This window comes from Salminus brasiliensis, chromosome 24, assembly GCF_030463535.1.
Source record: "Salminus brasiliensis chromosome 24, fSalBra1.hap2, whole genome shotgun sequence".
In the NCBI taxonomy this organism is placed as follows: Eukaryota; Metazoa; Chordata; class Actinopteri; order Characiformes; family Bryconidae; genus Salminus; species Salminus brasiliensis.
Genome location: NC_132901.1, coordinates 20,500,148 through 20,513,212, shown reverse-complemented (window position 1 = coordinate 20,513,212; position 13,065 = coordinate 20,500,148). Strand labels below are relative to the sequence as shown.

At 43.8% G+C, this 13,065-nt stretch overlaps 1 protein-coding gene across 24 annotated transcripts in view; it reads left to right on the top strand.

Moving 5' to 3' along the window:
* Positions 1–11,109, top strand: part of LOC140547029 (neurexin-1a-like) — a 495,217-nt gene extending 484,108 nt beyond the window's left edge. For all 24 annotated transcript variants that reach the window (XM_072670538.1, XM_072670515.1, XM_072670531.1 and 21 more), the window contains one exon: positions 8,921–11,109. In XM_072670538.1, the coding sequence (XP_072526639.1) occupies positions 8,921–9,225 (305 nt within the window). In that variant the 3' untranslated portion in view covers positions 9,226–11,109. The remainder of the gene's footprint in view (positions 1–8,920) is intronic.
* Positions 11,110–13,065: the final 1,956 nt, after the last annotated feature.

The following is a 13,065-nucleotide window of genomic DNA, read 5'->3' as shown; positions in this document are numbered from 1 at the left end:
CTGAGTCAAGTCTCTGGGGTGCAGGGCTCAGAGTGGCAGAACAAGAGGCATGTTGCTAATGCTGCTTCGCCATTAACAGCTGGAGCCTGAGACAATTGCCTATAGTCTCTCTGGGAGGGTAAATAGTGCCCTCTCCTCCCCATCACTCCTATTGTGGTGCTAGCTAGCCGAGCTGTTGGCTGATGTATTAGAGCCTTGTGATGCTACATTGACAGTAGTTCGAAAAGAGGCAGTGGCTGACTACAAATGTATCTGAGGATGATCCATCTGTCCATAAGCATTGCAAGTGATGGAGGGAGTCCTGGTGAGAGGATGGGTTAATTGGCTAAGCTAAAATGGGGGGGATATAAATAAATAAAATGTCATTTTAGGGTGTAAGTGCTAGCGTTTTAGGTCTCTGGGAGTCCAAAGGAGTCAATTTATCTAGCTACATTTTTAACATATGTAGATTGGCTCTCATGACTATCAGGGGTCCTTTAAGGGGGCTGGTCAGTCAACATGCCAGTTGATGACTGTCTCAATCTCTGTAAGGAATCAAAAATGGTTGTTTATATTTGGATTTTTTTTTTTAAACATACAACATTATTGGTTTTGTATATGGAAACAAACCGGATGTGGGCGTGGCTTTAATAGAGTATTAGTGTGAGGTCATAAAAGAGGGTAAATTAGACTCACTCCAAGCCATAAACTGGTAGATTCCCTCAGACTGCATATGACATAAGCAGTCTTCAAGGCTTCAAAAACACTTTCTTTGCCAAATATATTAATAATCTAATAACACACAGAGCAACAATTAAGTAGCACTGCAGCGTAATCAGGAACACTTTTTAAAAGCGCTGACTTTAATACCAACTGTGTCACATTTCAGGAACACTAGGACTGCACAGATATGATGCAAAACATGTGCAACAAGTATGGCAGCGATGTGCCGCATTCTACAAATGCACAGATGCTGTGACAGTCTCTGACAGTCTGCTTCCACTGGCACCCATATCTGTTCATTTGGAAGGCAGGGAAAATATGAGGTGTGCAGAGACTCAACACTGTAATCCCCAGCAAACAGATAGGCTATATACATGCACATGCACACATACGTACTGTACACAGACACTCCTGTTCTCTTTCAGGGTTGCTGCTCACTGTCTTTACCACGCCCCTTCTGCGCTATAGTGAGAAAAAGGAGAGAAAATAAAAAAAAACACACAGCATTTGGAGGTCGTTTTCTCTCCCTCTATCTAATTTTACCCTTGGGTGCACTCAAGTGGAATTTACAAAAGCCTCCCATTATTTTAAACACTCGTTTCAGGCATGGTTTCTCCACCAGTGTCATCGCTTAGCCGCAGAGCACTAATGGAGAGCCAAGTGTACGTACAGAAATACGCAGGGAGAGCTAAGAGAGTGAAAGACAGATAGATTAGAAGGTCTCAGTGTATTCTCGTAACTCATTTAGGCCCACCATGTTGCAGTATACCAGGATATGGAAAAAATGTGGAAACCCCAGTAAACCTTTGTGTTTGAACATATTTAAACATCTGGATATTTCATCTTCATCTGATGAATATTGTGAGATTGGGGTAATATAATTAAAGCCATACTACTAAAGAGATGCCTTTACAAATCAGTTGTAAAATGTAACAAACCAAGCAAAGTATCTGGTCAGATGAAGATCAACTGCTCAGATGTTTAAATATGTTAAACAGACAACAGGTTTCACAAGGTGTGCTAACTTTTTCACATGACTGTACATTAAATAATGTCATGATGAAACGTGACGATGATTTTCATCAGGAGTTCACTGGCCGGAGAGGGAGCAAGGGAGAGGGAGATAAATACACACCTGTGCCAACTATTGTCTTTCTCCAGACGCATGAATTAAAAAAACGAATGACACTCACTGACTGAGCACAGTTCATGCAGCTGCAGGTTACAGCCACCCACCCCCACTGCAGACTCTCTGGAACCGGCCGTCTGAGCGATCGGATTATCGCGAGGGCGTCTGTAGACAGGGGGACTGATGTAAATCTGCGCAGTCTTGGCAGTACTGTATCTGTCTGTTGTCACTCTGCCATGCCCCGCATGAGACCAATCAGCACATCTGTGTGGCTAGCAGGTGCGAAAGGCAGCCAGAACCGAGGCTGCTAGCTCACTGCCTGCTCCGAAACAACCGGGGAGCCAGTGTCTCCTGGCGTTCCTGGCAAACAAACAAAAAGTGAAGTGGTATTTTCAAGTGGGGAAACTCTGGGTTCTAGATGATACGTGAGTTTAACGAGATGTGGCAGCGCAACCTTTAACCTCTTAAAACAGCCTGTGGTCCGCTGGTAGGCCGGAAGTGTTTTTACAAACTTCTATTACCAGAGAATAGCCCCACCAGTTCATACAGAAGACCCTGTAGGAGTTTGTTTGTAAGCTAATATTAATCTGTGTGGTTTACTATTTTGCAGCGTTTGTGGACGACCCAATATCATTGTTTTTGGATATCCTACAGATCTATTTGCTTAGTGGCCGTAGTAGTATTTACTAGATAACCATTGGGTATAAAAACACAGTCTTTCTTTGAGCACTCGGACACAGCATTAGCCTGATGAGATTCCTCTGAACAGTTCCGGTTCACATACTGTAAGCAGGAATAGCGACTCCCTAGCTGAGGCTCCCTAGCTGAGGTTTTCCTGGGTTGGTCCTTGGCAGTAGACTAGCAGCTACAAGTAGCCAGAAGCTACCTAGTGTTCTGAAAATGAGAAAAAGAAAAAAACAAGAAAACATGTTTTAGAACAGGATGGAAGTTACATTTTAGGTCTTTTTTTAAACATAGCCACACAGTTGGAAATGAAAAGTTCCGTTCCAAAGTGCTCTTTTCTTGTAGGGAACCTTCGTTGGTGAAGAATCTGGTTTAGAGGTAAAAAGCTGTAAACACTTGGTACCTTTTCAGTTTTTTTGCAGTAACAATGCTAAACATTATGATGTCATTTATGCAAAAAAGGAAATGTCACTATAATATATAAAATTAATAATAAAATAATTATAATAATAATGTTAATAAAATATAATTTAAAATATTTTTATATTTATTTAAATAATGTGACATTCATTAAATTGACATTTCCTGTTTTATATAAAAGCAAAAAATGTTTAATATTTAACAAATGTCTACAAAATTAACATATACCATTTATATATCCACCTGTGCAGCCTACAGCAGTTTAGCATCACCCTATCACACTGACGTTATAAGGAGTGTTTCAGCCAGCAGTGCTTTTTGAATGGAATACATTGGTCTTACTGGTACAGAGCCTGTTTAATGTTAGAATAAAGAGAGGTTGTCATCTTAAAGTCATAAACCCACACTTAAAGAATGTTTCTGTAAATTATTTGTAAAACTAAGCGGCAAATGGCTCCCACAGCACTGTCTGACGAGTCGTTAATCCCTCCTTATCAAGCATTTAGAGTATGTTAAAGGGCAGTCACTGGATTCATCCGAGGGCTGGGTCACAGTCAGTGCTGGTTCTGTGTTTGTAATTTGCATGATAATGCCGTGGCCTGCGTGTTCGAATCGGCGGTGCTGCGTACCGTAGTAGCTGCTCCTTTGGATAAGGGCTATCCCCACAGTAATGCTGCGCTTCAGCTCCGTGAGATTTGCAGGTCATTTCATTACCAAGCAGAGAGAGCATTCTCCAGCACGCAGCCAGAATCAGTTACAGCATCATTTCCTGAGGCCAAAGGGAGCGACTGTGCCAGCTACTGATCCAGACTTGAGGGAGAGACGCTCCATCTGTTTTCCCTGTGACAGAAACCTGGCTTTTCTTCTTTGTGTTTTGAAGATGCACATGTTGAAGGAAAGCATCTTAACTATGCCGTTTGAAAGGGCGAGGCTACACCTACGAAACTCTGAGAAGGAAAGGGAGTCTTGTCAGGAAAGTCAAAGGAGGGACACACTATAGGTATATGTATTATATATACATATCTACATACTGACCTAAAATACTAGCATTTAGTTGTGAGGTATGGTGACCAAAACCCAGCATCTTCTAAACTTCCTAAAATTAATGTCCACACAACCACACTGCTATGTTGTGGGTAATGAAGCAAATTTCAACATCTGTCCAACGTTGGAGCTTGAGGTCAACCCAGTGTTGGTTTCTGATGGATATGTGACTTTGATTTCCAGCCAAAATTGAGTTTTAACCTCAACACGATTTTCCTTTTTAACCTAAATGCAATGTCTGTCCGACGTTCAATTGATGTCCGACGTATGCTAGGACCAAACTTTTGAAAATGAACACTATTGCAATATCACTATTGACATGACCCTCACCTTCACCATAAACCCTGCTCACTTGAGAGCATCTGCAGCTGTATCTGGATGCTTTACTGAAATTCCCTTCCTGGCTGGTGTCCTGGATTCTGCCTGACTTCAATAATTATTCTGTCTGAGCTGACTAGCTGCTAGACCCGCATTGCTACCAGTTCAGGGAGAATCGAGGAGAGGTTTTCCTATAAAGTATTCGCAAGCAGCCGTTTCCTAACCGAACCTCCCACTGTCACAGAGAAGCAGAACCTACACAAAGCAGAGCCTGTATAGCCTACAAAGACCACATACTGTGCAGAGGGCAGCAGATCTCCGCTGGGATCCCTCCATCCATCTTCTTATCCTTCCAGAATCTACCCAGAATAACTGGGCGCAAAACTGGAACATCCTTGGACAGGGCACCAGTCCATCACGGGTTATCCCCCCCCCCCCCCCCCCCCCAATGGGGGGGCATGAGGAGAACATACCAAACCGGAGGAACCGGAGGGAATATGCCCTTAGAATGATTAGCAGCAGCAAACAGCAAACACCCCCATCATCAAATACCTGAGACAATGAGCCACTGACTGGACAGTCCTAGTCAGATAGTATGTCCCCTGACTCGGTCTCTAAAGCATGACAGAAATCGGGCCTCATAGTTTTCCCTCTCTCTCCCAGAATTCTCTTGCTGTGATTCCACCTCCACCGTTCCCTGTCCTTATCTCCTGTCCCGACTCTCTGACCCTGAACAACAAATAACCAAAGCCGGCCTCCGATTTCTCCCCATCTCGCCCTGTTGATGTGGTGACAGCCCACAGGCTTTCGCCTTGAAGGAGTGAGCTTTCTTCACACCTGTCCAAAGGGATAACACGGGCGGTGGCAGGCACAACTAATCTGTTCCAACGCTCAGTCACACTCAATTCCCAGCGGCATCTCCCCTCGTCCTTGAGCGTCTGCTGGCCCCCGTTAGCATTCCTGGACTTACAGTAGGCCTCAACTCCCACTACAACAGGGTTATTAGACAATGACGGGCACCTTCTGACCGCAAACTTTTATAGCCCAGAGAAGGAAGGAGAACCAGTGAGTTTTTGTTGTTTGACACTGAAGACAGAAAGGTGGTGGAGGAGGAACGTAGCAGCAGAAGAGGGGAACTGGGAGAGGAACACAGAAAGATGGCAGGTGTGACCTTAGAGCTTCTTTCTGGTTCTTTTTATCATTTTTTTTTTTTGCATTTACCACCGGGTATAGAAAAGCTCTTATCGACGAGTAATGTTATTATCTGCCCAGTCCAATGCATAGCCATGCTTGGGGATATTTCTTATAGAATTTTATATTGAATTGAAATATAGCAGAATCAGAACTACTTTATTGATCCCAGGATGGAAATTTGCAGCTGCAACCGTGTAGAAACCGTGTACCGTGTACTGTGTAGAAAAACCACTCTATAAAATAAAAATAAATATTATATATATTTATTTCAGGTAGCACACAAGCTAACAAAGCTATATCTTTACTACTAGCTACAAGGCAAGCCTAGTTTTGCCAGACTACCACTGGATGCATAGAATCATCAATGTCATTTCAACAGTGGGATGTTGGCACCAAAATATCAGCCCTATTTTTAAAAAAGGTTCTGTGGCATAAAATGACCTCTGTAGTGATGTAGACCCAATTTATTTTTTACTAGATGTGAAGGGTCCAGGACCTTATGAACATGGCTTGTGACAAACTTTGCGTTAGTGATGATGCATGAGGCTGGCAGCTGGTGCAGTAGTGATGCTGGGCAAGGCCCAGGGAGCAAAATCATGTTCATAAGATTAATAAGGCATCTACAGTGGCATCTGTCGAGGGCTGGATGTGTTGATATATTAGGCAGCACATGAACAGTCAGGTCTTGAAGGTGAGGTGCAAAAAAAAAGTTAAAAATGGGCCAGCATAAGAATCTGAGAAACGCTGACGAGCCAAATTGTGGTGGCTAGACAGCTGCATCATCGCTAGAGCATCTCCAAAGCTTTAGGCAGGTCCTGTGGGGTGTTCCCAGTATGCAGTCGTCGCTACCTACCAAAAGTGTTGGTTCAACCAGTGAACCAGCAACAGGGCCATGGGCACCTAAGGATCACTGATGCAATCCATAGAGGACCCTCCACCTCACAACAGGGTTTAAGGATCTGCTCCTTAAACGTTCCTGGTGCCAGATACCAAAGGGGGCCAAACACCTTCAGAGGTCTTGTGGAGTCCATGCCTCGAATGGTCAGATCTGTGTGGTGGCAGAGTATTAGACAGGTGGTATTGATGTTAATACAATGGCTGATCAGTGTAAACCTCGCATAGCAACTGATTTTGTAGGCTTTATGAAGGTTGCCCTTCAAGAAACCAGACATGAACCCCTCAAAGCTTGTTAATGGATGATTATTTTTTAATTGATACATTTTTATAAAGCATCTCTACATAATGTAATGGATCTCTTTCCAAATCGAAGCATTTACTTTTAAAGAGTGTGTTAAAAGGCCAGACCGCTGAAAACAGGAAGTCGTGTACGTAAGAGAAAATAAGTAAAAACTTCAAGGTGCTGAAAAAAAAAGGGGGGGGGGGCAGTATAGGATAAGAGGCGTTTTATCAGATGAGAGCATTAGCGGAGAAAGAGAGAGCGAGTGAGAGAGATAGAGAGACAGAATAATGAAGGGTTATGGTGCCGAGTGCTATCAGAGTTGATGGGAGTGGGATTATAATTTGGATGGCTCTCGTACATAATGGAGGCCCACTGATATGTAATCAGTTTCCCATTCAAAGCTGCAAATGGCTCCCACAGCACTGTCTGACGAGTCGTTAATCCCTCCTTATCAAGCATTTAGAGTATGTTAAAGGGCGGTCACTGGATTCATCCGAGGGCCGGGTCACAGTCAGTGCTGGTTCTGTGTTTGTAATTTGCATGATAATGCCGTGGCCTGCGTGTTCGCCAAGTGTTCGAATCGGCGGCGCTGTGTACCGTAGTAGCTGCTCCTCTTGATAAGGGCTATCGCCACAGTAATGCTGCGCTTCAGCTCCGTGAGATTTGCAGGTCATTTCATTACCAAGCAGAGAGAGCATTCTCCAGCACGCAGCCAGAATCAGTTACAGCATCATTTCCTGAGGCCAAAGGGAGCAACTGTGCCAGCTACTGATCCAGACTTGGGATCAGCAATTGAGGAAGAACACTCCCGACCTGTGAGAGAACCTGGCAAGCAGTTATCAATGTAGTGGAGTGTTTGTTTTATAGACATTCAATTGTCATGGGAACTTGCCCAAAAGTACAAAAAGGCAAATCTATGGCCACTTTATTGGAAACCTGCAACCTTACCCCATCTTTTGATCTACTGATGTGCAGGTTGTGCTGTAAAAGCAATACGTATATAGTTGAGCCTTAAAACCATTAGCAAATGAGCTAAAAGAAATACTGATGATTAGTCTGTAGCTCCTCCCCCTCAATTTGTTTATTGTGTATTTCCTGTCTACAGAACTTCCTCTATTACATGACATCCCGAAATTTGGGTCACTTTCATATGTGGCATACATAACATATATGTGGCAAAGCAACGCAGTCAGAACAGCTAGATCAAAATTCATGTGACTTTTACGCCAATCCAACACTGCATTCCCTAAGTAGAAGTAAAAATGGACGATAGCAGTGAGAGAGGATTTCAGTGACAGGCTAGCGAGGCAATAAACCTTGGCAGATATTAGAAATTGGCAGATATTACCAATTTCTGACCAAGTTCTGTGTTTGAAGACTTTGAAAAAAAATTTTTTTCAAAAGCTGCCACAGGAGGGCGCTACTGCGGCAACAAAGGAAAATAAAAGGTTGAAAGCAAAGTTTAAAGAAACCAAGGACGCCAAGCAAAGAAGTGGCCGTGCCTGAACTACGTGCCCTTTTTACAGTAAGAGCCCAGCTGTTCGCCACTGGAACTCCTTGATAGCTCCTCTGATGCTGGCGAAGACTAATCCAAAACCTCACATGAAGCATTTCTCTTTAGCGCATGTGGGTCAGTTTAGGAGTGTGAACTGTTTAGACCAATGTCAAAGCTAGGTTGCGCTAAAAAGATCGGATTTGAGACACTTTACCCGCTGCATGAGTGTAGCTTAGGAGGCTTTTACCGATGAAGCACTAAGCCGTTGCTGGCATTTTAACGTAAGGTTTTCTTATTATTGATGAGCAGCAGTTAGACTGTAGGGCCACTCGAGCTGTGAAATTACGCTACATAATATATAAATATATAAAACACAGGTCTGAGTAAATGTATCCTTCTGTTCCTTCCTGGGCAGAAATGTACACAGCTCTAGGGTGGAGCAACTGCCAAACTGCCTGCTTCTCAACAGACAGAGAGGACATTATTAATTCAAATGCCATCAACATCACAGTTTTCCATGGTCAGGAGTCAGAGAATAGGAAGGCCCTCATGTGATAGCAGTGACGGGGGTGTCGTTGAGAATAGTTCACCATCATAATTCAGTAATATCTTCCCAACACCCAGTGAGGTCAGGTTGAGCTCGCTCTACTCTACAATTGGTGTTTCTAATAAATTGGCCAGTCAGTGGAAGGTGTCAGTGGCCTGCACAAACTTTGACTCATGGTTCCTTCTCTTCTTCTCTTCTCTTTTCCAGCAAGCCCAACGGGTCCTGGCGTGAAGGGCTACCCTGATCCTGTGGAGGTGGTCAGAGAGTCCAGCAGCACCACGGGCATGGTGGTGGGGATCGTCGCAGCCGCTGCCCTCTGCATCCTCATCCTCCTCTACGCCATGTACAAGTACCGCAACCGAGACGAAGGCTCCTACCACGTGGACGAGAGCCGCAACTACATCAGCAACTCGGCGCAGTCCAACGGCACGGTGGTCAAGGAGAAACCGGTCGCCGCGGCCAAGAGCGCCAGCAAGGGCAAGAAAAACAAGGACAAGGAGTACTATGTTTGATCACTCCTTCTTCGCTGGGTGCTTGCTGGACCAACGTTTTTTCAAGGACTTGAGTTTCTTCTTTTTTTTTTTTGTCTCCTAAAGAATTATACGAAAACCCATCCTGTGTAAAATAAGAACTGAAGAAACAAAAACAAACTGCTATAAAAATTGTAGAAAATTTATCTAAAATGTGGAATTACACTGCAAGATGCTAGAGGCACCTGAGGGGGTGGCAGGGGCTGAAGGTTCTTCAGCGCTTTCCTCCAGAACGGATGGAGGGAACAGAAGGATGGCGGTGGTGGCGGCAGCGGACCGGGCTGGCACAGGTTCTGTTGGACATGCCGGTTGGTCCGGCCAAGAACAGACTGGCCTGAGGAAAACAAAGCTGATTAACTACCCAATAATTACCCATAACTGATAAGCAGATTATCAATACAAGCCCATCTGCACTGCTGGCGTTGGACGGACAAGATGCTGCGATTGCACTTGCTGGTTTTAACAGCGAACCGAAGGGTTGGGGAGGGTCATGTCACAAGCCGTCGACGTTTCCTTTCTGTTTGCTTGCTGTTTGCTGCCGGGACTTGTTTTTCTACCAAGAAGCGAAGGCTAGAGACCATGCACAAGCGCGAACGTTACTCAAACATTCGGGGAGATCGAAGGGAAGATAGGGAGGGGGGAAAAGGGACCAATATCTAAGCTGGTATCTGAGGAATCAACCAAATCTCGTTCTCTCTTTTTTTTTTTTTTTTTGTCTTTTGCACCTTTTTTCGAAGCAGCGTCTGGTGTGGACTCTCGCGAGGCCGTTTGGTTAAATCTATCAAGGGTGCAAAAAAGAACAGAAAGCCCGCCGGCCTAGGGATCTGAAAGCAATCTCAGAAAAGCAATCTCAAGGCCTTACTTCTCAGTCGGAGGAGAAACTCGAGGCCGTGGTGCCAGCGGAGTGATTTTTTTTTTTTTTTTTTGCAAAAGAAGTGATCACATGGGAGGGGAAACACTCGATTGCACGCAAACAGTATCTTACTACATATGTTTATACAGTACACCCACATCTAAATGTGCTCTCTGGACTGTGTGACAGTGGTGTTTTATAGCCTGTTGTATAGATGATGCAAAATTATATCTGCTCCTCAACCATTTTTCTTTTCAATAATAAAATGTTTGAAAATGAGAGAAAAAAAGACAAATAAATGTTATTAAGTGTTGCTAGATATAGACGATTTTACGACGACACCGGCAATGGCTTTTTTTGTTTGTTTTTTTTCTTTCAGTCGCTTTCGTCCCTTCCCCTCTTTTACGCTTTTTCACAAACGCCATACCAAATGATACACCATGTTAAAGGCCTGAAGTACTGAGTGTGTAAGTGTGTGTGTGTGTGAATGGGTTTTCATGTCCGTTCCCACTATTTCAGGCCTGCAGGAGAAGTCACTGCCCACCCACCATCTGATCTCCAACAACCCCTGTTGTCCCCTATGGCAAGGAAGCCCCTTTGTAAGACTAGGAACACTATGAGCTGTCCGTGGTCCTGAACGAGAAGCTGCCCTTGTTGTTTTGCCAATGCAGGATGTATGGAGAAGGTACAGACCACTCCAGCCATTCCAGCCCCTCTGCGTACATCCTGTCTTCTCGTCAGTCTATCTGTCTCACCATCTATCTGTCCGTCTCCGCCCGCCACCTTTGTTTCGGGAAAGCAAGAAGAGGGAAGTGGCGAACATGAGCTAAACTGCATTAACAGCGTTCTTTTTTCTTCTGTCGGTTTATTTTCTAATTCTACCAGTGCTATTCTTTTCTACAGTATTTTCTGTTCGATTGTGATGATTCTTTATTGACCTCAAAGTACGGAATTTATTATAAAAAAATAGTTTTGAAAAATTAAACCAACAAATAAAATATTACCTAAGTGAACCAGAATGTTTGGTTATTTCTTCTTGCATGTGATTACAGAAGCTAATGGCTATTATTTCAGCACATGCAGTCTCGAACTGTGACCTCGTTTTTTTTATTTTGGACATCCACTGCATTGAATATCATGATTCTAAACATCACTGCATTCTCCTTATCTGCTTTGCTGGTCTTCTTATAGAGACATCTTTCATTGGGGTTCATTAAATGAAATACAAGCGTCCTTCAAGCTGTACTCTACAAGAAGACGTGTCTTTTCAAACATGCCGTAAATTTCTCACCACACTACAGCCTTATTTGGACGGGATTATTTTTACATGGGGAGGTAGGGTAATGTCATTCTTACCTGAGCTTCTCACTGATCGTAGTCTTGTCCGAATGCGCCACGTCAGCCTCAGTAAATGCTCAACATCGCGTAACCTTTTACCTTCTGTAAAACAAGCCATAAAAATAAGCTTAATCCCATGTAAATCAACACGTCACAGTCATATTCTGTGGAAAAGCTATTTTTTACATTGGGCTGTGCAGGCCTTTCAGTGACAGTTCAGCAAAGTCCAGTCTGCTTTATTGGGATGGGTTATAATGATTCACTGGAAGCTCTTTGCTCTTTGTCTGGGGCCGGAGCGAGCAAACGTACATACAGGAAGAAGGTCCTGTGTTCTGTGTTCTAGCACATATCTCTCTGCACAGTTTAACATGGAGCTGCAGTGGAGGTGGCATCTGCTCAGAGCTGTAGTAATGTTAATTATCTGGGCTGTGTACCAGGTTGACTATAGGAGCTTTTTAGCTCAAATTTGCAGAGTACATCTGATGGAGGTTGGATCTAATTGAGATCACATTCTCACCACAAACAAACTGCTACAGAGTTCGCTTGGGACCGGCCCGGGACACAGCGCTTCTTCAAGGGTCTTTGTGCGATTGCCTAATGCCAGTGTGGGCTAGAGAGGTATAAAGGCGGAATTGAGCTCTGGAGCAGTGCAACTCTATCTCTGGAATAATGTCTTTGATCATCCAACATTTGGACCTCACACTCACTGAATGCAATTAAACCATCACAGCAATGTTCCAAAATCAAGCAGAAAGCCTTCCCTGGGAAGCAAAGACAGCTACTCTAACTCCAACTCATACAAGTATTGGTGTCCCAATACTTTTTTCCACAGTCATAATGTGTCCTGGAAGTCATGGATGGTATAGGAGCAGTCAAAAGTCTTAGAAATGCATGAAATATGGTCGTCTCTGACGCTGCAGGCGCCGAAGGAAAGACTGTGCGGATGGACGCAAAGCTGCAGTGGAAATTCATCACTGAAAAGGTAGCTTGTGGTGTCTGACAACTCTCCAAATCCTGCTAAAGCAATCCGGCCAGGGTTTCACATTTGTCTCTACATGAGTCCAGTTCTGGGAAAAAATAAATAAATAAACTCATAAAACACACAGTTTTACTCTGATCAGCCAAGACATGCTTGGGGTTCGAAGTTTACATTCTGTAGTTTCGGCGCTGTGAGACTACTGTAGCTAACAAGTGATGGAGGCTTAATTAGCCTTTTGTAGATTACAAGCCAAGGTGATTATGCAGATTATGCAAACTACATCGAGCTGCTATGTAAACTCTGGTAGACTTGATTATGTGGGCTCTGAGACTGAATGACTCAGCTGGTACTCGCTGGTATCTATGAAATGATAAGTAGATGTCAAACATGCCATAGTCAATGTCAAATGCTGTCAAGATGTTTGTTAGCATGACAGTGTTACATCACCAAATAGCAAACAGCAACTCAAGATCAGGACTTCTTGCAAGCTAGGATACCACAACAATGACATACCCACCACCTAGGACTACCATAGCAGCCACATAGAAACTCCATAGTTATCCAACATGATACCATGGCATTGTCATACCAACCATTTAGGAATATCATTGCAGCCACCTAACAACCACCAAGCAACATCAAAGCAACCACC